Source organism: Lonchura striata, chromosome 4 (genome assembly GCF_050655825.1).
Source record: "Lonchura striata isolate lonStrDom1 chromosome 4, ASM5065582v1, whole genome shotgun sequence".
NCBI lineage: Eukaryota > Metazoa > Chordata > Aves > Passeriformes > Estrildidae > Lonchura > Lonchura striata.
In genome coordinates this window covers 16,087,941-16,109,352 of record NC_140706.1, presented here as the reverse complement: position 1 = coordinate 16,109,352, position 21,412 = coordinate 16,087,941, and the positions used below count along the sequence as shown (strand labels likewise).

At 36.0% G+C, this 21,412-nt stretch overlaps 1 protein-coding gene across 3 annotated transcripts in view; it reads left to right on the top strand.

Moving 5' to 3' along the window:
• Positions 1-21,412, top strand: part of LCORL (ligand dependent nuclear receptor corepressor like) — a 79,883-nt gene that overhangs the window by 7,018 nt on the left and 51,453 nt on the right. For all 3 annotated transcript variants that reach the window (XM_085578522.1, XM_021554402.4, XM_085578521.1), the window contains exon 2: positions 17,313-17,378. In XM_085578522.1, the coding sequence (XP_085434648.1) occupies positions 17,313-17,378 (66 nt within the window). The remainder of the gene's footprint in view (positions 1-17,312; positions 17,379-21,412) is intronic.

The following is a 21,412-nucleotide window of genomic DNA, read 5'->3' as shown; positions in this document are numbered from 1 at the left end:
TTCCAGCTAATCTCAAATAGCTAGGGCTTGTACTGCCTATAGCTAAAATAGGAAAAATTAGTACTTCTTTCCTTTTTCCACCCTTGCCTGTTTTATTTTTCAGCTACATTATATGGGTGTTTTGAGTAGATGGTTACAATGGATCCCTTTCTCTTGACTATGACTCAAGTATCAAAGCTCCTAAGTAAGTTGTTCTAACCTTTAGAGTTCAGTGTGTTTATGTAGAGGTCAGGCAGAGTTTTATAGACTTTACTAACTTAAAATTCTTTGTCCCAGTTAGAACTACTGTTTTTTATGTTATTCTTGAACTTTGCTCTTTTCAATGTGCTTGGTGGGAACTTTGATAAGTTGGAACGTTAATAGGGGTTGGAACAGAACTGAATTGCTGTGGTTCACATGTAAAGTATCAAACTTGTGAAAAGTAAGATGGCATTCTAGATTTGGCTACCATACATTAGGGAAAAAAAGCCACAGAGCACAAAACCAAACAAAATCGAAATCAAACACAATCTTGTTTGGGGGTATAAAGTTATGTAATACATTTGTTGTTTTTCTGCTAATCTACCAATTTATGCTTCCATTTACTACAGGCATAAAAAAGCCAGGAAGAAGTGAGGGAAGAGTAGGGAAGATGGATGGTAGTGGCACATCTGTTTGAGTGTGTAAAAGCACAGATGACGTATTGCAAAGAGCAGAGAACTCTGAATCTGCAGAAATGCATTGAGCTGTGGAGGCTGAATTCCTTTTTATGGGGCGTGGTCAGCAGCATGTCACTGCAGATCAAAGAGCCACCTGTCAGGAGATATTCTTGTTTCCACTTGTGGCACAGTCCAGGTTCCCGTGTAGTATCTTGAGAAGCTGGATTAACTCCTTCTTAGATAAACATCCTATTCTTGGCAAAATTCTTCTAGCATCTCAGTAGTTCTAGCATCTTACTGCTTTTGTGTTTGGTTCTACATCCATCCAGGCTTGTATCTCTATGGCAGCACATTGCAGGAGTGTGAGATGGGTAAAATGTCACTAGATGTAATTTCTTTTCCTGTTTTAATTTTTTTTAAATTTTGTTGGTAAATGAAAGCTCACTGAATTTGTGACCTCTTTAATGATGTTCCTTATTTTCAGCTTCTCTTACAACTTGATAGAGTCCTGATATCCAATTATGAGACATCCTACCTTTTGTGGCACCATTGATTACTCATGTTAAAAGTGCTGTTCAGTGGGAAAAATTACTGGGTTTTAATGTGTTTTATTGTAAAATGTTGCTAGTTTATTTTAAAAATGCTAATTTTTCAGATTTTAAGCATTTATCTTCCTCCTTCCACAGTTCTCAGCTTCTTCAAATCATCTTAATTAAAGGCTAGTTAGTCAGTCTTATATGTAAATAATAGTTCTCATTGTCATAATTCCACTTTCATGGAATTTTATGGACTATTTAGCTTTCTAAACTAGCTCTAGTGGATTTCTAGTCTGATCCACTAATAAGTCAGAGGGCAGTGTAATTGATATAGGGTAATATGCTCCTCCTTTTCATAACTATTGTCAAAAATCTTCGTGTATCTTATTTAAAAGTTTTATTTTCAATTTGAAAAGCACTACACCATTTTTTAATGCCAGGTTAAAATGCTACTGCTGTAAAACTGCTGGATGCCTTTTGATTAACAAGGAATTAGTATTGCTGCCATATATAATGTAGATTATAGAAGACTACTTTAAAGTAGCCCTGCTTGTGGTTACAGCTGGCAGTTTGGCTCACAGAACAGAGTGTGCCACAGCAAGGCTCAGCTAAATGCAAAGATTTGACTTCACTTAAGTGTAGCTATTAAGCCCCCTAATCTGAATATGGGGGAGGATTATCAAATGGCTACTGTTTTGTGACATTAGTTCAGATGTAGGTCATTCTGGTGTTAGCCACTGATTAGGGGGAAGAAAAAGAGAATCTGAGTTTTACTGCTACCTTATACTGTTCTGTGTATGGGCTTGAGTTCTAGCTGTGACAAACTGTTTCAAAAGTTTACTGTGCTGCCAGCTAAATAATGCAGTGATTGTGGAATTACCTGTGATTCTGGTACATGCTTCTTCAATTCTCTTCTTCTTCCTGGACTGTCTCTGTCCTTCTTTCCATCCTTCAACTTTCATGAGTAGTATTTGACTAAAAACAAATTTGAAAGTGATACAGTACAATGGCTGTTGGGGAAATAAGGTTTATAAACTCACTTCTGCCATTTTGAAAGGTGTCTCTACCCACAGCAGGGGGCTGGAACTAGAGGAGCTTTAAGGTCTCTTCCAAGCCTGTTCTATGATCCCTGTTTACTTGGGAATTTTGCCACCTGTTGTGTGTTCCACTCTGTTGTAGCTTTTGAGGTCAGAGATCTTCCTGTGATATTTTGAGAGTTTCAAAGCTGTCCTGATTGAAGTTCTGAAGAGCCACACCTCTTTCTGTTGATGCTTAAATTTTGTCCAGTTATAGTTGTCCTGTGATCTGTCAGGAAGTGAGATCCTTTGGTCAAAGTGATTTCAACTCTGCAGCTCTTACTGGGTTCTTTGCTTCATTACAGGTATGTTCCTACAAGTCATTTAATTAGATGTGAACTGAAATGTCATTTTTTTATCTTTGAGGCCTACATCATACTCTCTGCTGATGCAATGAGTCAGAACTTCTGATGTACTTGAATGCTTAACTTACTCTTAAGAAAATTGTCTTCTCGAGGCTAAACCATCTTGTTCAGCATTACTTGTTCTTGTCTTCCCCATTTTTTGTGAGTTCTGTGCCTATTTTACATGCACAATAAATACCTGGCAGGCTTGACAAAGTTTTGTCTTGAGATGCCAGTTGATGTTTAAATTGGTTATACCATGACAACACATCTCCTAATTCTAAGTGATGTATATGCCATAGACACTTAATCCTAGTTTCCTATAGTGGTGTCCAAAAACATGTACTCTTGTTCTGTGTCACCAAGCCCTCACAGCTCTCTAAGGACCTCAGAAATGTGAAGTGACTTGATTTTTTGCCTTTCTTGTTTTTCTTACTGCAGTTTGCATTAATCCCTTACTGGCTTTTAAATAACAACAACAAACCTTCCCTTAAATTCATATTGGCCTTCCTTTTGAAATGCCAGATATTATACGTTCTCAGAAAAAATTGCTTCAACAAAACCATCAGACTGGTTAGGATATATTGGAAAGTACCTTTATTTTCCATCTGCATCTTTTTTGAAGTCTATTGACTCTTGAAAATATGGGTTCTACCCTAGTGAAATAGGATTTAATAAGAAAATGGTCCATTTGGAACTTTTGGTATCTGTTCTTATCTTGAAACACTGGAATTGTCCAGAGGTCTCTGAGCTTAGTGCTGATGTGAAAAACTGCACTTCAGTACTGACCCTAGATCAGCTTTCTGCACAGCCCTCAGAAGCAATGGTAGATGAGCCTTGCTACCTCACTATGTCACTTACACAGAACAGAATTTTTTCTTAAAGCTAGAGCTTCTCCACAAAACATCAGTGTTTCACTGGAGAATTCATATTAGAGATAAACTGCTTAATAAAATTTAAAATAACAGAGTTTTTGAGCAAGTGTTTGTAAATCAGTCATGTCTAAATTACTGTTGTCACCTCTGGCATGCACTCCTTGTCCCACAAACCTTCAAAGAGTAATCTGAAAATTTAATATATAATGGATTTCTTATTTAAGTGGCCAATGCTTTCTGCAGTTACACTTCAGGGAAAAAAACTGTGAGAGAATCACTCTGTAGTGTGACCTGAGTAAACTTGCATGATGAATTTACATTATTGAAGTCTGTGATATTACTTGCTGCATGTGTCTCGTAATTGGCGACTTTAAGAATATTTGTCCAGTGCTTCAGGAGGGGACTTTGCTGTCCCACACCTGGCTTTATAAGGCCTTTATTCCAGATTGTCATATACAGTAGTAGTTTAACAGCTGCTACTTGATGTAACTTGAAGTAATTTCCCACTCTTTCTTTTTGTCTGAGGAGATGCTGGCATCTCTTCAGACTGAGGAATTGAGTTATTCACCTTGTCTGCCTCATTCAGCCACCAGCATTGTAAACTACAAAGACCAAAACAGCCTCTTCTACTGTTGCCTGTGAGTGCAGTTACTTGGTAGTGATTTGGGTGGTGTATTTGAAGAGCTATTAATGCTCCTTTGCTCTATGTGGTGGTTCACTTCTCCACCTGCCTTCAACTGACCTGGTTAAGTGGCATTCAGGGTAGTTGCAAACTGGATACTTAACAGCTCAATGCATTCAGCATCTCAAGTGGCAAACAGGCATTTTCTCCTCTTTCATTCTCAAGCTTTCTGATAAGTAATACATTGTTTTTTGCTCTTTGAGATATGAGTGATCTTGAGCTATGAGATTGATTTAACAAATTTGGTGCCAGATAAGTAAGTTTATACTAAGTTTTCCAGAATGCTGGTACTGAGATTGATCTGTTTCCTGCAGAAGTTTCCCTCTTGCTGGAAATGTGGACTGTAATCACATTTTCTGTTTAAGAAATCCTATTCATTGACCTTGCAGTTCACTTGACTTCCCTAAGTGGTTGCAGTTGTCTTTCCAAATTGTTTCATTAAGAGGGAAAAGTGTTCTACTTACAGATCAGCTCTAAGTACTGAAGTTTCTTGTTTTGTCTTGTTTGAGACTTGTGGGAAGCGATGGCTGTCTTGGGTCAAACAAACTTGCTAAACTGTGAGTGGAATAATGAGCTCTGCTAAAGATTCTGCCTTTTCTATTTATCTTATAATTTATGGTTCTTAGGGAGAAAAAGAAGTGAACCCCAAACCAACTGATTTGAATCCTTTCTTTTTTCAGCTGCTTGATCTTAGTGCAGAATTTGTGCTGAGCTAGTTTTTTAAGGAATAAAATAGGGATATCCATTTTTTTCCGTTTTTTGCACAGTATAAAGTGAAGAAGTATCTCTGTTTTTAAAGCAGACTAACAAATTCAATAGTGAGAATTACTGTCTGTGGAAATAATGAATATTTGCTTTTGCTAAGGAAAAGACAGTGCTGGAATACAGAAGGAGCAGAGTGTTTCTAAGACAGGATAGCTAATGTTTAAACCCATCTGCGTTGTGTAAGATCTCGTCTGTTCCCAACATAATTCAACTATTCAGAATCTTGCCACTAGGTACTTAAAAATGTATCTGGTTTTCCTTTGTGGTGTTCTCCCTGCTCCCCAGCTCAGGTTGGACAGTTGTTAGTAATGTGAATTTTGTGGAGTCTAATCAGAAATTTAATACAAAACTGTTAAAAAAATCTCCCAGTAAATTCTTAGATCTAGTGTATGGTTGAATTTCAGTGCTATATAAATTCTGTTCTGCTGGAGATGAGTTCAAATCCCACACTTAGAAGCTTACAGTTTTCTCCTCTATCTTGTGCCATTTAATGACTGGGAGGAAGTTTATAAAAAATTTCTACAGATGCATGCTAATTGCTTAAATAAAAAAAAGACCAACAAACAAAAATCAAAAAAACCAAACCCCAATTGCACTTACTTAAGCTTTTGAATTGTGTCAAATAGTAAAAGCAAATCCCAGAGACTTTTTCCTGTTCTCTTCTTACACGTGACACCTTGATGAAAATACTTAATGTGAAGCTAAAATTTGTGTTTAAAGTCTTTATTTCTGTACTGCTTTTCTGATCTCCAGCGGGAAATTAAATGACTCAGCCTTCTTAATCAAAAGTTAAACAGTTGAAAACTTTTGCCTATTCATTTCAGTATATTCTGCAATACTGCAACAGATGTGATACTTCTAGAATAGTTTTAATTATCTGGTTTCAGCATTTGTGTTAATGATATGTTTGAAAATAAAGATTTTGAAGAATTTGACACTAAGATTTATAGAGTCGATAGTTCACTCACTGTGTTAGTTTGGTAGCCTGATACAAGAAGCCATTTCTTCTGGAGCTTCAGCAGGTAGGAAAAGTGTCAACTGATTTCAGTGCATTCTAGTTGCAGGATTTCAGTCAATTCCAAACTTTTGAAATAATAGAAATCAATAAATAGTTTCTCAGTAACAAATCGTTTCTGAATGGGAGGAAGATAAATCTGCTGGGAGAGATGAATGACTTTTTTCCAGTTCATAATTTCAAAGCTATTTGTGGGAAATAGGATGTTTGAGTGACACAGAAATTATAATTGAAAAGAAACCTGAAAATTCCCTTGAAACTGAATCTCTTCTGAAATTCCTCTTCCTTTTAAAACTTAATGTCAGGCAGCAGTTTCATGGAATGCTCTGAAGGCTTGTAACTTCATTAGCTTACAGTAGACACATGGTGTAACACAGAATCCTAAGCTTCAGTTCCTCAAAGGCCCATCAGGCTAGGAATGTTCTGATTTTTTTGTTTGTTTGGTTTTTTTTTGTTTTTTCGGGGTTTTTTTGGTTATTGGAGTTTTTCTGGGGGGGTTTTCTGGTACCTGTTTTTTTTTCTAAGAGCTTTTCTTAGTGGAAAGCCCAATGTTCTTGGATTCTTACAATCCAGGAAGTGTGCAAGACCTGTTTATTTGTTAGTTGACTCCTAGACTCTCTCCCAGATGCTAGTTGGATGTGTGATACTGCATAGTGATAAAACGATGTTGTGACCTGTTTATTGTCAGGGACTCGCTGTGGACTTGACTTTTCTGTGTTTTAGTGAACATCTGACTAGGCCTTCAAGTAGAAGAAAAGAATTTGTTTGGCAGTTCTAATCTTGTTAGGTAAAATAGCCAAACTTTTTAGTCCTCTTGTAAGTCTTAAAATGATAATTAAGAAACATACACAGGCTTTAGACACATGGTTTTCTGGAAGTGACGGTTTTTTCTATGTCTTACTCTTGGGCATTATTCTCCTCATGTTGTAAGACACTTAAATTCATGCCAAATGAGGAAGTAATGAGCATTTTTCCAGGCTAGATAAATCTTTTACAGTCTCTTCCTTCCTCTGAATTTCCTTCTCTAAGGATGCAAGCTATGAACTGGTCAAATTATTGCCAGCACTATTCTGGGTAACAGTTGGTATCTATCTCGCTCTGATGTAGAGTCTTGGAAAAAGAAAGGCAGGATAAGCTTCAGTCTGAGCACCAGTATTCACACCAATTCCATATTTAAATGTCCCAATGCAGCAGCTGGGATTAGATTACTGTTCAAAGAGAGTTTTTAGAGAGAACAGAAATGAAGTTTTAGTAACTGTCACTTGGAAGCATTTTTCTCTCTCCCTATCCACAGAGCAGCATAGTCACTTTTGAAGTGTCTTCCTTATGCCTTTTAAATTATAAATAACACAAGTCTCTCAGAATATCTGGCTGCTACATTAGAAATTAAATCTATTTTAACCTTGGCAATGTCTGAAGGTATAGTAAAAGGCATCATGTTGGGCTCTCCTGTGTAGAAGTCTGCAAGGATACATTGGCATAGATTACTTGGGAGAATGGAACTGCTTCCCTTTTTATTTGACTTCATTTTTCTTGCTGTGATTTATAAATACCTGAACTCTAAGTTGATGCTAATTGCAGTCTTTTTTTAACCTACAAAAACTTCCCCCTCCCACCCCTGTTGGCTGCCACCCTTTTCTTTAAAATTGTGAACAATTGGGGGGGAGGCACAACATTTCCTCTTTTTGTTCTGCCTCTGAGGTATGGCCAGTGTCAGTCTCCTGCTTTGTATTCAGCTTAATGCTTGCAACTGCTTCATGTTACAGCGAGTCCTTTTGATGTACGTAGTATTTTTCTGAAACTACATTTCATCACTGTCTTCATCCCCACAATAAAGCACAGCATAGAGATTTGAAACCAAGGGTTTTTATCCTAGGTGAAAAGTAAGCAGTTAGAACTGACGTGGTTCTGTAGTCTCATTTCAAGTTTTGGTCACCCTGTCTTGCTGGCAGCAGCAGTGTCCTCAGCTGCATTAGTTCTTAGAGTCAAGATTTGCAGAGAAGGAAAAGCATCATTTTAGCTATGGTTTGGAATTTGTATTGGAGTCTAAATAGAGGATTTCCTCCCTTTCATTTTGGAATCTCTGGTATGTTGGTTCCTGTTTGCTCAGGGAACTGAATCAATATGGTAAAGAAAATGAGTGTTTTAAGTTAAATGTTAGAACTTTTTTAGTGCTGTAAGCAAGAAATGGATTCAAGCTAGACAGCGTATTCAACAGAAGCCCTTGCCCTGCTCCATTCCTATGCAAAATCTGTCCTAAATTAAGTCTCAAGAATTTTTCTGCAGGAAAAATGGGTGGCTTTTTACCTGATAATGTGGCCAACACTTTATGAAATAATGTATTTTTAGAATAGATATTCTATAGTGACATTACAAACAGGAAAAATAAAATGTTTCAATAAAGATATAATAATTTTTGCTTTTGTTGACATGCTTTCTGTCTTGAATACTCTGTCTAGCAAGTTACTTTTTTTGTTTTGTCTTCCCATTTGTGTAAATGGCAAAAAGGTGATTGTGTGTTTGATTACTGGTTTGTGTGTTTGTATTTTTGGGGTTTTTTTCCTTTTTTTTTAATCTCAGTGCTTCAGTTGTTTCATACAATAGTCAATCCTTTCCCGATTGTTGTAGTAGTAGATTTAAAAACAAATATATAAGTAGAACAAAACTAAAACAAGCCACAATCAACAACAAAAACCCTGTGACTTTGAGATTTATGTCAATATATAAGAAAAACTAAAATTATTAATCCTTCTATGGTTAGGGGAGAACAGTGAGCAAAATGGACAGCTGCTGACTGTGGAAGGAAGGGAGAGGCAAAAGAAACATATGTTAATGCTTAATTTAAATTTCTCTGTTAAACACACTGTTCCACTTTTATAAAATATTAAAATAACTCTCTTCCCTACAGATTATTCTCCTTTAACAAGTTGTAAGAGAATTTCTGCTTATACCCTAATGGTGGGATAAAGGTAACTAGGTACAATAAAAAATGGATGTAATTATTTTATGTTTTTTCAAAATTTTGAATTAGAGCTGCAGAAAGATCATAAAATATTTTCTACATAATTAAGAGTGGTCTGATATATCAAAGGCACTTAGTGCTGGGTGAGTAATAAAAACATACTCTTGAAGGGTTTGAGTAGAGATGTAATTAATTTTAGTTTCCTGTCAGTTGGAGACAAAAAAGGTGCAAGAGTTTGGAGCAGATAACCATTTTTCAGGTAAACCCGTTCCCTAGTGACAAATAATGATAGACAACAGAGTGCAAGCTGCACCTGGAAAATATAGGTGTGTACTTTAGAAGGCTGTAAGTTAACATGATTGGAAGCTAAAAGATGACTAAACATGGGCTCCAAGTCCCTTTCCTGTGAAAGGAATAACTTGTAAGAAAGGCAGATGAATTTCTTTTTTAAGTTAGCTAAAACAAAATGCTGCTTCCTACTCTTGCATCTGTTTTAATGATAAATAATATTTATCAGTAAATATTGAAGCACTTTTGAGAGAGAATTTGAAGAAAAGTGAAAGATTTTCTTTCAGGGAAGCTGCAACTGGTGCTTTGTCTGCCTCGGGTACATTTAAAAAGAAAAAATTAAAGGCAGTTCTAATATTTGACAAAACCAATGAAGTTGAATTCTGTCTGGGGTATGATTGTTTTAATCCAAGGTAGCTGTCTTTGTAAGGCAAACCACAAAAGCTCCTCCAGATATACTCCTGTACTGGGCCAAGCTAAATAATGCAGTCATGAAAATGTACAGAAGGGGGAGAAGAAGAACTGAAGTTTTTTTATTTAGATGTAGTACTATTTTGAATTCCATGCTGTTTGCAAAATGAGTCACTTTTCAGGTGCATGAAACAGGGCAAAGTTACAAGGATAGAGGGGAGAAACTGAATTTATTTTTATCATGGTAATGTCAGTTTTGTCAGTGAGTTTTAGCTCAGAATTCTGTGTTTGTGTGGTATACCTTGGCATGAAGCTACTGCTACTTAAATTAAAGTGTATGAGGTGAAGGGGGCAGGTAATAGAGGAGGTTGGCTTGTTGGTTGGGGCATAAACCAGTATGCAGGATCTGTCTTTCAGTCCTTACTTGTCCATAATTTCTTTTCAATGTGATTCTGAGACTCCTCATACAAATCATGTAATAGTCCTCACAGATCAGGAAATACCAGCTCAAAGTAGAGGTTGTATGACTTCAGAATGGGATCAGAATTCATATGTTAACTAGATAAGTGTTTAGAGGCAAATGCAGAAATGGAAATTGAACTCGTGAGTGGTTATCAAGTCCCTTTAGCAACTGGGTAAAGTAACAGTAGCTGTTACCACACCAAAAATAAAAGAAGGTAGTTTAATTTCAATGCTCTGTCTGGCAGGACAGTGCTTAGTCTCATTAAATGTAATCTTATTCTTTGGATTTTCCTAATTACATTTTAAAGACCATTTATTAAATTCTACAGCCTTTTAAGAATTGAAATCAGCAGTTCTGAACCTACTTTCACATTAGTTTTGATTTAAAACTGTGTAAAATGTGAAATTTTTTTTCTTCAGCTTTGAATTTTTTTTCTCTGCTGAGAATCCTGAATTCAAAAAATGAGTAGGATACATGAATCTTACTTGCTGATGCTTGTTACTTAACAGGGGTGAGGCCTGATTTTCTTTAAGAAGCTAAATAAGTGGTTTGGACTTCAATAAAACAACTTGAACTGCCGTAATTGAGATGTGATTCTTGGTGTAGTAAGCCACAAAGTGAAGGGTGATGGAAGTAAACTTCTAGGCACACAGGAGTTGTGAAGATTTCAACATACACTGCTGCTGAGTTTCTTGGGTTTACAAATTTGTGTTTTACAGAGCCTCAAGGTTCTTTTTTCCTACAGGGCATCCAGAGGCCATAGTGCTTAAAGCTAAAAGTCTAATTTCATTGTAGTAAAAATACACATGTATGCCCTGTCCTTCAAAGCAGTGTGCAGCAATCTTACCCCATACCCAGCTGATGATATGCTGGAAGAGAGGAGAGGGAGCAGAACTTAATTTGCATGTACCCAGAATCTTCAAAATTCCTCAACACATCGAGCAACTTAGAGAAGACAGTAGGATCTCATCTAAAGGGTAGGTAACCTTTCACATCAGATGAAGACTAGAGCAGTAACTATGAATCAGATGAGCAATCTTGATAAGCATCTCTTCCATTTAATTTTTTTCTAGCCCTGTAAGGAGCATTAATCTACTGTTTCTGATATGCATCCCGAGGTATGAATAAAACATTCTTCATGTCTTAGAAAAATATCAAACTAGAAGTGAATTTATTTAGAAGTATTTACACTTTTTATCTTTAAGCAGATGAACTGATAAAAAGCTTATACTTTCCTAAACTGGAAAAGCTGCAGCAGATCAGAGTGGGGGAGAGCAAGTATAAGCAAGAGGTTTTTTTAGGTGGATTACTGTGAGGTCATTGGTGTCATTATAGTTTGTAAAAGTTTTGTAAGGCGCCTCTTGAGATTTAGTATTATTGTGTTCTAATGCTAAGTAAAAGAACAAATAAAAATGCTTTGTTAAAATTTTAACTAAAAATGGTTACATTTTAATAGGCTTTAAAAAAAAAAGCCTTGTAGCTAAAGGCCTAGAATTGGATTACTTAAACAAAAACATGGAAAGGAGAAGAGAGAAAAGACTAATAAAGAAATAAAAAGACAAAGGGGAAAGGAAATAGATCTGCTTTAATGGACTTTCATTTGAAAAGAACATATAAATTAAGGAGTTGATATGGCCATATACAAGGTTAGGGGAATCAAGAAATTAATGTGATGTAGAGTGCACCAAACCTATCAGAAACTTTTTAATACATCCAGTGCATATATTTCTGCTCCCTTTCCCAACTGTAGAGCTCAAGTACTGCTCCTATCTTCAGACCTACTAAGTGGTTCATTTGAAAGTGGTAGTCAAATGTCTCTTTGACTAGCTTCCATTTATTACATGATATTTATTCTTTTTTTGGCTATTTTTCTCACACATAGTCTGAATCATCCCAATTTTTTGAAAACATACTTGCAGTCTCAATTCACTTAGAGGATGTGGGGAGGGAATGAGATGGATGTTGAATTCAACTCCAAGGCTAAAGTAACTGTTTCCCCTCAGAAACATCATGGAGATAAAGCTTTTGGAAAAACCATAGCCAATGTATAGCTAAACTTCCCCGACCTCAATTTGTGCTGTATAACTGTTCAATAACTGTCTAAAAGTAACCTAGACCAACTTTGCATTAAAATTTCTGTAAATCTTCAGCTGGTGGTTTTGTCTAGGCTTAATGCAGCATAGACTATCCATTGCTTCCACAGTTGCAGGGACTGCATGGCTACTTCTGAGTTTCTGAATGGAAAAAGCTTTTATAATTCACAGCCATGCAGCTGCTGCTGAGGAGTAGGTTGAAGACAGGCTCTATCTGGTCCTGAGGAGGAGTCCCTGTATATTATTTGAGTACCTCTAAGTGTGCATAAGGTGCACAGTGTTGGAAATTTGCATGGAATATATCCATTTAATTATTACTCTGTGTTATTCATGACAATTTTACAGCCTGCACTATTCGTAAGTGGCACTCTAATGTGTAGATAGGCTTCAAGATGTTTCAGACACTAAATAGTTTACAGTGATAAAACATTATGGAAAACTTTGATTTAAGCTTTGTGAACAGCTGAAAGACAGCTTCTCTTTAAGATCTTAAATTAAACGTTGTGAGGACTTTTAAAGGCTTTCTTTGGACTTAATAATTCTGTTTTAAATCCGAGTAAACTGGTAGAGACACTTAACATATTGGAATTTATTTACAAAATATTGGGGTTTTTTAATCACTCAGTAGTAGTAATTGACCCTCACCTTGCAATTTCTTTGACTTTATGAAATAGTAGGATAACTATAAAAACCTTGCTATAGACCCTTGGCCTATATGAGACTTCTCTGGTTTAGACAAGACAGTACAGCATCCCACTTCTAGTTCCACTGTCTTGGGGAAGGGTTGTAAATCAGTTATTACTAAGCCCACAGAAAATTATTCAGCTATTTAAGTTCCTCACGTCCCTTGGGATCCTGCATTCCATCTCATTGCTGCAGTGGCCAAGACCATTGTTAACTATTACATCACTGATTATCTCTTACTTAATTATGAGTAGCAACTAGATAGTGCCTCCCCTTTTGAGCTTGTCCATCATCTTAGGCAGGTTTGTCCTCCAGTCACCACAGAATCGAATCCCTGTGACTTGCTTGTGCACTGGCATGTTGCATTTCCAGCATAGGTCTTGGTGATTGTGTAGCTTTTTTTTTTTTTCTTTTTTTTTTTTTTGGGGGGGGGGTCGTCATTATTTTTTGGGGGTATTTTGTTTTATAAAGACTTTATCTACTTATTCCTGATGGACAGTCTGTATAGGCTGTAACAGATGTTCACTATGATGTTCACCTGGTTTCATCCTGACCTGTAGATTTTTAACTGTCCTGTAGCCCATTCCACACTAAGGCTCCATTTGTTTAAGTTAAAAATCTAAGTGCTTGCCTTGACTTTCTCACTTCCCCTTTCTTAAAAGCCAGTATCTGTCCACTGCAGTTGTGTGAACTGTTTCCCCAGTAAGATTGTTACATGCTCTAGTGTATAATTGCTGGTGTTTGCTTCCTCTGCTGAATGGGTTCATATATAGCTACTTAAGGTGTGTCCCTGCTTATGCCACTTCTTCAGGAGGACTGAAAGGTCTTTGTGTACATTTGCCTTCTCTGCCATTCTCTTCCTTTCTAGGCTTCAGTCTCTACTTTTCTGACAAACATAGTTTGGAGACCTCATTATGAGGCAAGCCTGTTGGCAGTAATGATTTGCATTATCAACTAGATCCTGTCTTTCTCTAGCACTCTGTTTCTTAAAGGATCCTAATGTCATGAGAGCTGAAGTCCTGCCAGCAGCCATGTAGTCACTTGTTGATCCCACAGGATGTTTGCCCTAGGAAAGCCTTTGCCTTGGACTCTGTTATTTATTACATTGACACCTGGTGTCGTTCAGCATTGTCCCTGTGTTCCTTTAATTAGCTCTGGTCTGCTGAAGATCACTTTTAGGAGTATCACGGTGGGCCAGGTAGATGGGTAATAGATGATAGTTTCAACAGCCACATGAGCCATAAGAGTTTTTCTGTAACATTCTGGGTTTGGACCAGAGGCAAGAGCTGAACTTCTAAGACAGCCAGTCTAGCTACTGGGCAGAAGCCCTATGGGGGTCAGTAGTTACTGTCACCTTCCTTTTGGTGGCCTTTGCTGTGATCCATGGCTTGTATGCCAAACCTGATAGAATTTGTTCCTGGGCTGTTTGCCTTTTCGGTACTCAAATAGCTACGGATGGAAAAAGAGAGCCCCCTTCCTGTTACTGGAGGTCACAGCTTCAGCCTCGCTCCTCGTGGGAGTTCCTGTCCCATCCCAGCCCCGAGTGAGGAAAGGTGGGAGCGAGAGTTGATATAGGGGGAAAAACCTTGTTTGCAGCTTTATTCAGAAATACAGACCGTGGAACCTTATAACTGGGTTAGCTCTATCACACATTTCTACTTATGAAGACTGTTGGAGGAACCTATCTTTTGGAGCTAGAAAGTGTCAGGTCTCGAGTAACAGTTTTGAAAGACAGTTTGGAATCAGATAGGCAATCAATTACCATGAGGGAGCAAATTCTGTAAAACTTTTTTGAAGCAAAATTTTTTCCATTAGTGAATCATTAAAAATATAAGTAAAGTGTATTTCTGTAGGCTTTTCAGGTTCTGGAGAGTTACAAAGCTGCTACTACTGTTTGGGTAAGCATACTGACTCAAGAAGAAAAACAAAGGTTTATTGAACTGCTTGTGTCCAGATGGTTACATTTTAGGAAATGATGCCAGCATTCATTCATTAGTACTAGAAACTAAGATACATCTTCATGTTTAGGTTAAACTGAAATTGTATCAATTCTGCTGAAAGGCAGTAGTACTTTCTGAAGCATGGAAGTAGCACAGGTACATTCCTGGGAACCTTTTAGCGTGAAGTCTGGAAAAAGATTCTCTTGATGTTCTTAGGTTGTACAAGTGTTCTTTTAAAAAAAGGCATCCTGTGTCCAAAGGTGAGGAAGCAAATGATTGGGCAGGGTAAGTCTGTTGTGGTTCCTGGAGAGATTCTGTGGTACTTCAGGAAGAGAAGCCGCCCTTTGGATGGGTAGGATGGAAGTAAGTTTGGTGAATTAGCAAAGAAGCAGATCGGTGTATCTTTTCCTCAGGGTAAGGAAAAAAAAAAAAAACAACTCCCACAGTGTGCTAATTGCCATCTTTAATACAAGCTCTATGGAAGTCTGTTCGGAGGTTGGATTTTTCTTTGACAAACTGCTGTTTACAGAGCTGGGTTTCTGCGCTCCTGGTTTTGCGTAAGTAGGAGCAGGTAGTGGGGCAGGCAGGTAAGGACAAAAGTAAAGGCAGAAACAAGTACCACCTTCCACAGGGTGGGAAGAGTGGTAGGTATCCAAAGACCAAGGAGGTTTTGGATGTTGACTGGGATGGTAAACAAGCTTCCTGTTGTTTGATTGCTGAAGTCCTGAAACAGGAGTTGCTGTTTGGTCTTTTGAAATAAGCAGAGTTGTCTCCAAGTGCTGCTTCGTTAATTTCTTTACCCAGGAACAGTAACTTGGCAGAATGTAACTAGCTGCTGGCCTAAAATGGCTTGCAGTGAGTAACATTAATGGCAATACACATGGTGTAAGTTGTATTTCTGCTCTGTTGTGTTTGGAGGATTGCTATCTTAACTTCAGGCTTCATCTCTCTTGACTTTTTTGTCTGTAACTCTTTGATGTCAGAAGAACAGGAAATTTGTGCAATGCTAATATGATGTGAATTTATATTACATTGAATCTAAGAGATGCTGGATGATGCTTTAAGGTAAATTTTAGTGTGTGCCTTGGCTTTGGGCTTTTTGCTTTCTAGTTCTTGTAGACTGTTTAAAAGATGTGTATATATATATATTTGTTAGTGGAGAGTGGTTTTGTCATTTAATTTGTGTTGTCTCGTGGTATTATATTTAGTACAAACAAATGTGGAAAATGAAATCCATATAGTTCAAGGTATAAATATATAAATCCTTATATAGCTCAAGTATCAGATTTGTAGAGGTTATAGTTGATTCACAGTATAGTCCATATATTAAAATTGCTTTGCAATGGAAATTTTAACAAAATCTGACTTGTCAAGCTGAACAGCTCCTATGTGTTAAGATAGCTTCCCTTGTCTGCTTCAAATATGGTACATATTTATTCTTCCTTATGCTAGTGTACATACAATCTAAACCAAAAAGTAAATTTAACTTTTGGGGAGGGAACAGGATGTTGTGTTGTCTTAAAAGACATCACATGATGAACAAATTTTGTGATTCTGAGTGTTCTTTGTTGATAGAAGTTGTTTCCTGAAGATTTTGGTATATTTTATGTGGTGTGATGATAAAATAGTCTTGTAAAGTTGTGGTCTAGCATAATAGCTACAGACAGGCCTTTAGTATAAAGAATGAGAACCTTCAAATGCTGCTTTGAATTATCCTCTTATTTTCAAATAAGCTTATTGTTTGGAAGGAGAAAGGGGGGCACTTGGAAACTTTCTGTATTGAACAAAACTTCTGTTATATTGATGCTGTAAATTGTCACCATATTTCATCAGTTGTCATGTGTTTTTTTGTGGGTTTGGGGTTTTAATTTTTTTTAATTTATTTATCAATTGTCTGATTTGCTCTGTATCTCATTGCCCTTATTGAAGTATTTAATTTTTACCAAATACCTAAACAGACTAGCTGGTAAATATGTAAAATAATTTGATTTATCTAATCCTCCATTTTAAAATGTTTTTGTATGGATACAGAGGACTAGAGAGCACTGTCATGGTATCAGAAGCAAAATAAGCTTGCTTTTTTCTATTTCTTGTAGTAATAGCCTGCTCAGATTATGTAGTTTCAGGAGATCATGAGAAGTTTCTGATCTCTAAAGTTTTATTTTTTTTCTTTTCATTTTTTCCTCTTTCTGTACATGACTAATTCTCAGGCTAAGAGAGAAACTCCTTCACTTCCTTAGAGCTGTGAGGCTAATCCTCCCACCTTTAGGATTCTGTGGTAGTTATTTTAAGTCTAATGAGGTTGTTGGGGCATGGCTTAATAGGCTGATTGTGGGCAGATGGCAGTTGCCTTGCCTTATTTTTATCTTCTAATGCTATTGAGTAGTACTATAGTGGAAGGAGTAAATATTTGTTTGATAAAATAACATTTTTTGGAATTGCTCTTGGCATTTGAGGATACTTATTGCCAGTTCTCTGGAATTTGCTTTTTTTTTAAGAAACTTTTGATTTACTGTTTTAAATGTTTCTTTTATCTCCAGGTTTTGAAAGTATTTTAGAAGGGCTTTATGGACCAAGGCTACGAAGAGACCTCAGTTTATTTGAAGGTAAATGAGCCAGCTTTTAGTGCAATGACTTTAACTTACTGGTTTTTCTTTTAGCTAAAAGTAGTTCTAAGTATATATCTTGAATTTGAAAAAGGAAATCTTCCAGTGCTTTTCTTTACAATGTTCATTTATTAATTTTCTTGTCAATACTGTGCATAAGAAAAACACCAGGGAGAATGATACCTAAGTTTTGTTCCCATACAGGGGAATTTGGATTAGCTAAGCTTTTCTGCAAAGCTCTCATGAAGAAGACTTACTCTTCTGGAATACTACATCTCCTAATTTTGGTTTTGAATATTCATTAGAAAGGGCAGACAAGATGCTCAGCTTCCTATTGACATTAATTGGTAAAAGGAAGGTAATGGATGCTAGTTTGGATGCTAGTGGTCAAGAAAGTTTATCCTTTTTATATATTCATATGTTTTTATATCTTTATTATATGTACACCAAGCTTTTAGTTTTTATATTACTTTATATATATGTATATATATATATATAAAGTCATAGTATGTCTAAGTATGTGTGTGTATACATATATATATACACATACACACGCACACACCTTTTCCATTAGCCTTATAAGACCTAGCATTAGTTCAAATGGGTTTGGTTTTGCTGGAATAGCTGTCAATAACACGCAAGTCCTTAGTTAACTATGGAATGATTTGACAACATGAGGACCATAAAGCAAAAATTTGCTTTGGAGTGTTGAAAGAATTATTTTTGCCAAGTTCATTTTATAACTTTAAAAAATGCTCTTTCTGTTATCAGACCTTAATGTTACATCTTATTTCTTTACAATTCATTGTCTTACAGTGTAATTTGTAAAGCATGTTTAGTGCTAGTACATGAGGCAGACTGGCATGTGCTGTGTATCTTTGCTTACAATACTTTTGGAGCAATTGCTTTAACTCGGTTATGGTTTTGTTCCCTTCATACTGTGCAGGTTCCTTGCCCTATATCATATACATAACACAGTATTTTCATGGAGAAGGGGGGAACTTGGAATACTACTTTGCTGATGCTTTCAGAATATATTTTCCTTTTTCAAGCTAGGCATGCCACTAATAAGACATAAAAGCATTTAAGAAATATATACAGTTGGATTAAAGCTTGTTTTCATGACTAGTATTCTTGTCTACTGTGATAAGCAAGCACATTTGAAAAGGAAACACAGAATATTGTCATAAGTGTGCAGTATCTCTTTTGTTTTTTTTCTGGTTGTAATTCCAATGCATTGTATTGAATTGAGCTTTACACTGATTAGAAGTTCAAGCTTTATTTTTTGTATGAAAGGGTTTGCATTTTCTTTTTTTCTTTTTTTTTTTTTTTTTTCCATTTTTTTGCTTTTGGGTAAGAAGACAGAAGTACTGAGCTGATGAGGTAGTGGCCAAAGTCTAAGCTGCAGTTAAAGGGGCATGATGTGCTACACCATAAAGTTTATACTGCTCCTTTAGAGTTCATGTGTGCAGGTATTTGAGCTGTCTCAGGGGTAAAGTTTTAACTTTAACTTCTTTGCCTCATGCTGTTGATGATTTCTTACCTATTAAAAATCTGGTACCTCCATTGCTTACATATCTTTGCTATTTGAGCCCTTGTGACTTTGCCTTGGAAATTAAATTTGTGTTTATCGTAAATGGAACATCTCAGAGCCTTTTTTTTTTTTTTTTCAATTTCTGAAAATTTTTGTCAGTAATGTGCAAGAGTTCTTCAACAATTAATGGCTATTTCCATGTCTGAGGTATCTGTAAAATTTATTTTAGTTCTGGAGCCAACTGCTCCAGATCTGGTAGGTTGGGATGGCTACCTTACCTTACTCTATTTTTGATTTATTTTTGTACATATAGTATCTGTAGCTTCAATAATGCTATGTAAAATGGTTTATACTGGTACAGTAGAGGTCAACTTTATTAGTATAGTATGCAGGGCTATTTCTAATTTTTCTAATTTGAAGTCTGAAATTTGTTTTGAAGGTGAATACAGAACTCATAAGTAAAATTTGTACAAAATTTTCCATTGTCCTAAGTGCCACTTTTCATTTCACAGGTAATGAAACTAAGATACAAAGTAAATAATTTGCCTTAGTTTAAAAATATGGCTGGTAGAATTCAAACTCATGTTTTTAAAATCTAAGCAACGTGCCTGAATTACTGCATCTTTTAGGCTGTTTATGTTCCTCATCATAACCACCGAGCTAATACTGTCAACATGCAATATTATGGCTCGTTAGCAACAAGAGTTTCCTTAAGCATACCTCAAGAAATTATGTAACTTTCTTGTGCAGAAATACATTAGAATTGGCTGAAATGTATGCTGCTTAGATACAATAGCATTTTATTCTCTTACGTTGTTGGCTTTATTTATTGTGACATGAAAAAAATCAATAATGTGCATAAAATGTAACATGATTGATATATTTCCTCCTTAATTATTTACTGAAATAGTATTTGATCTATATATTAAAATATTATATCATTTTTAAGTTACTTGAGTGAATAAGAAATTGTAATGACAAATTAAATGCTAAAAGGTACACTCCAGTATTACTAGATTATTACACTTCTCCAGGAAAATACCTTTTAAACATTTTTTTTTGTCTTGAAATTCTGTTATATGTAGGATTTACTTTGTACTTGCTAATGTGGTTCTTGTCACCATTATTCAGCAACAGTTTGTTTTTCTGACTGCTTGGATTCTGCAGCTTCTGATTGCAAAGAGGTCAAGTTCTGTGTCTTGGCATCTGACCTTGGTTCAAGCTCTGAACTGAGGCTTCTTATGTCATTGAATCTTTAGGACTTTATAATCTTTTCCTCATACCCATTTTCAGCTAAGTAAATTCACGTATAAATTGTTATTCTTTACATTCTACTTATGGATAGTTAGCTAAACTGTTAAAAAGCTATTCCTCTAATCAGACGCTATGTGTGTACTTTCTTTTGGGGGGGGATTATGTCTTGGGGTTCTATTCTCTTACCACTGGGGAAAAGCTGTGTCTTGTTGGAAAAAGCAGCTCTCAATGCTCTTTCTCTGCCAGGAAGAAATTGTTTTTATACAGTATGAAAGCTTTTATTTTTCCTTATGTTCTTTTGGAGTATTTCTAGTAGTGAAAATTTTTATTAGAAACACAAATTTAATAGAATTAGAGGTTTTATTAAATTAAAAATATGAAGGACTTGATAAATACTTCAACTGTTTTAATGTACTTGTTAGGAAGCAGTAGTGCTGTATAAAAAGAAAGGCGGTGATATGTTCAAAATTGTCACAAATAGGTGGACAAGCTTTTCGGACGTTATTATAATCTGAAAATACTGATAAGAGTTTAATTTTTTAATCTATTTTGTATTTAGATTTACTAGACAAATATTTCATATTTTAAGATGTAATCATTGAATCTGTTCAGTACTACAGATGTCTGAATTAATTTACTTAATTTGGCATTACTTCTTGGGAAAAGTGGTTTAGGGAAACAAAGATGTGCCTCTTAAGAAATGAAAAAAAAATTATTTTTTCTCAAAGTTCACCATTTTATTCTTAATAAATGGAAATAAGTTTAACAGCTTTGTGCTAAAGGGTTTTGGTTTCAAGTAATGATCTGGACTGTGTTTAGTATTAAAATGCTGTTTGCAACACTCTTACCAACTTTTCCTCATGAGCTAGCAAGTATTATAGGTTGTCTGCAAATCTTTCATCATCTGACCCCAAGCAAGGTAAAATGAGGAGGGAAGATGATCCCCATCCTAAATTCAGTGCAGCTGGAGGAAAGTTTGTTTAGCTTAAAGTGCTGTCTGTGCCTCTGATTTTTGTGAGAGTATGGCTGCCTTGCTGTAGTAAAAAAGTTAATACTGATATCAGGATGTTTTGTGTGGTGGTCATGTGAGACTTTTTGTCTGGCATCTGATATATCTTGTATATGTCTGATATCACTTTTGCTTAGCTCACTGGCAGACTTAATATGCCTTGTACATGATTTATACTGCTTTGAATACAGGGTTTAGTATTATGTAGAGCTGATGTATCTCAAGGTTTGCTTTTTT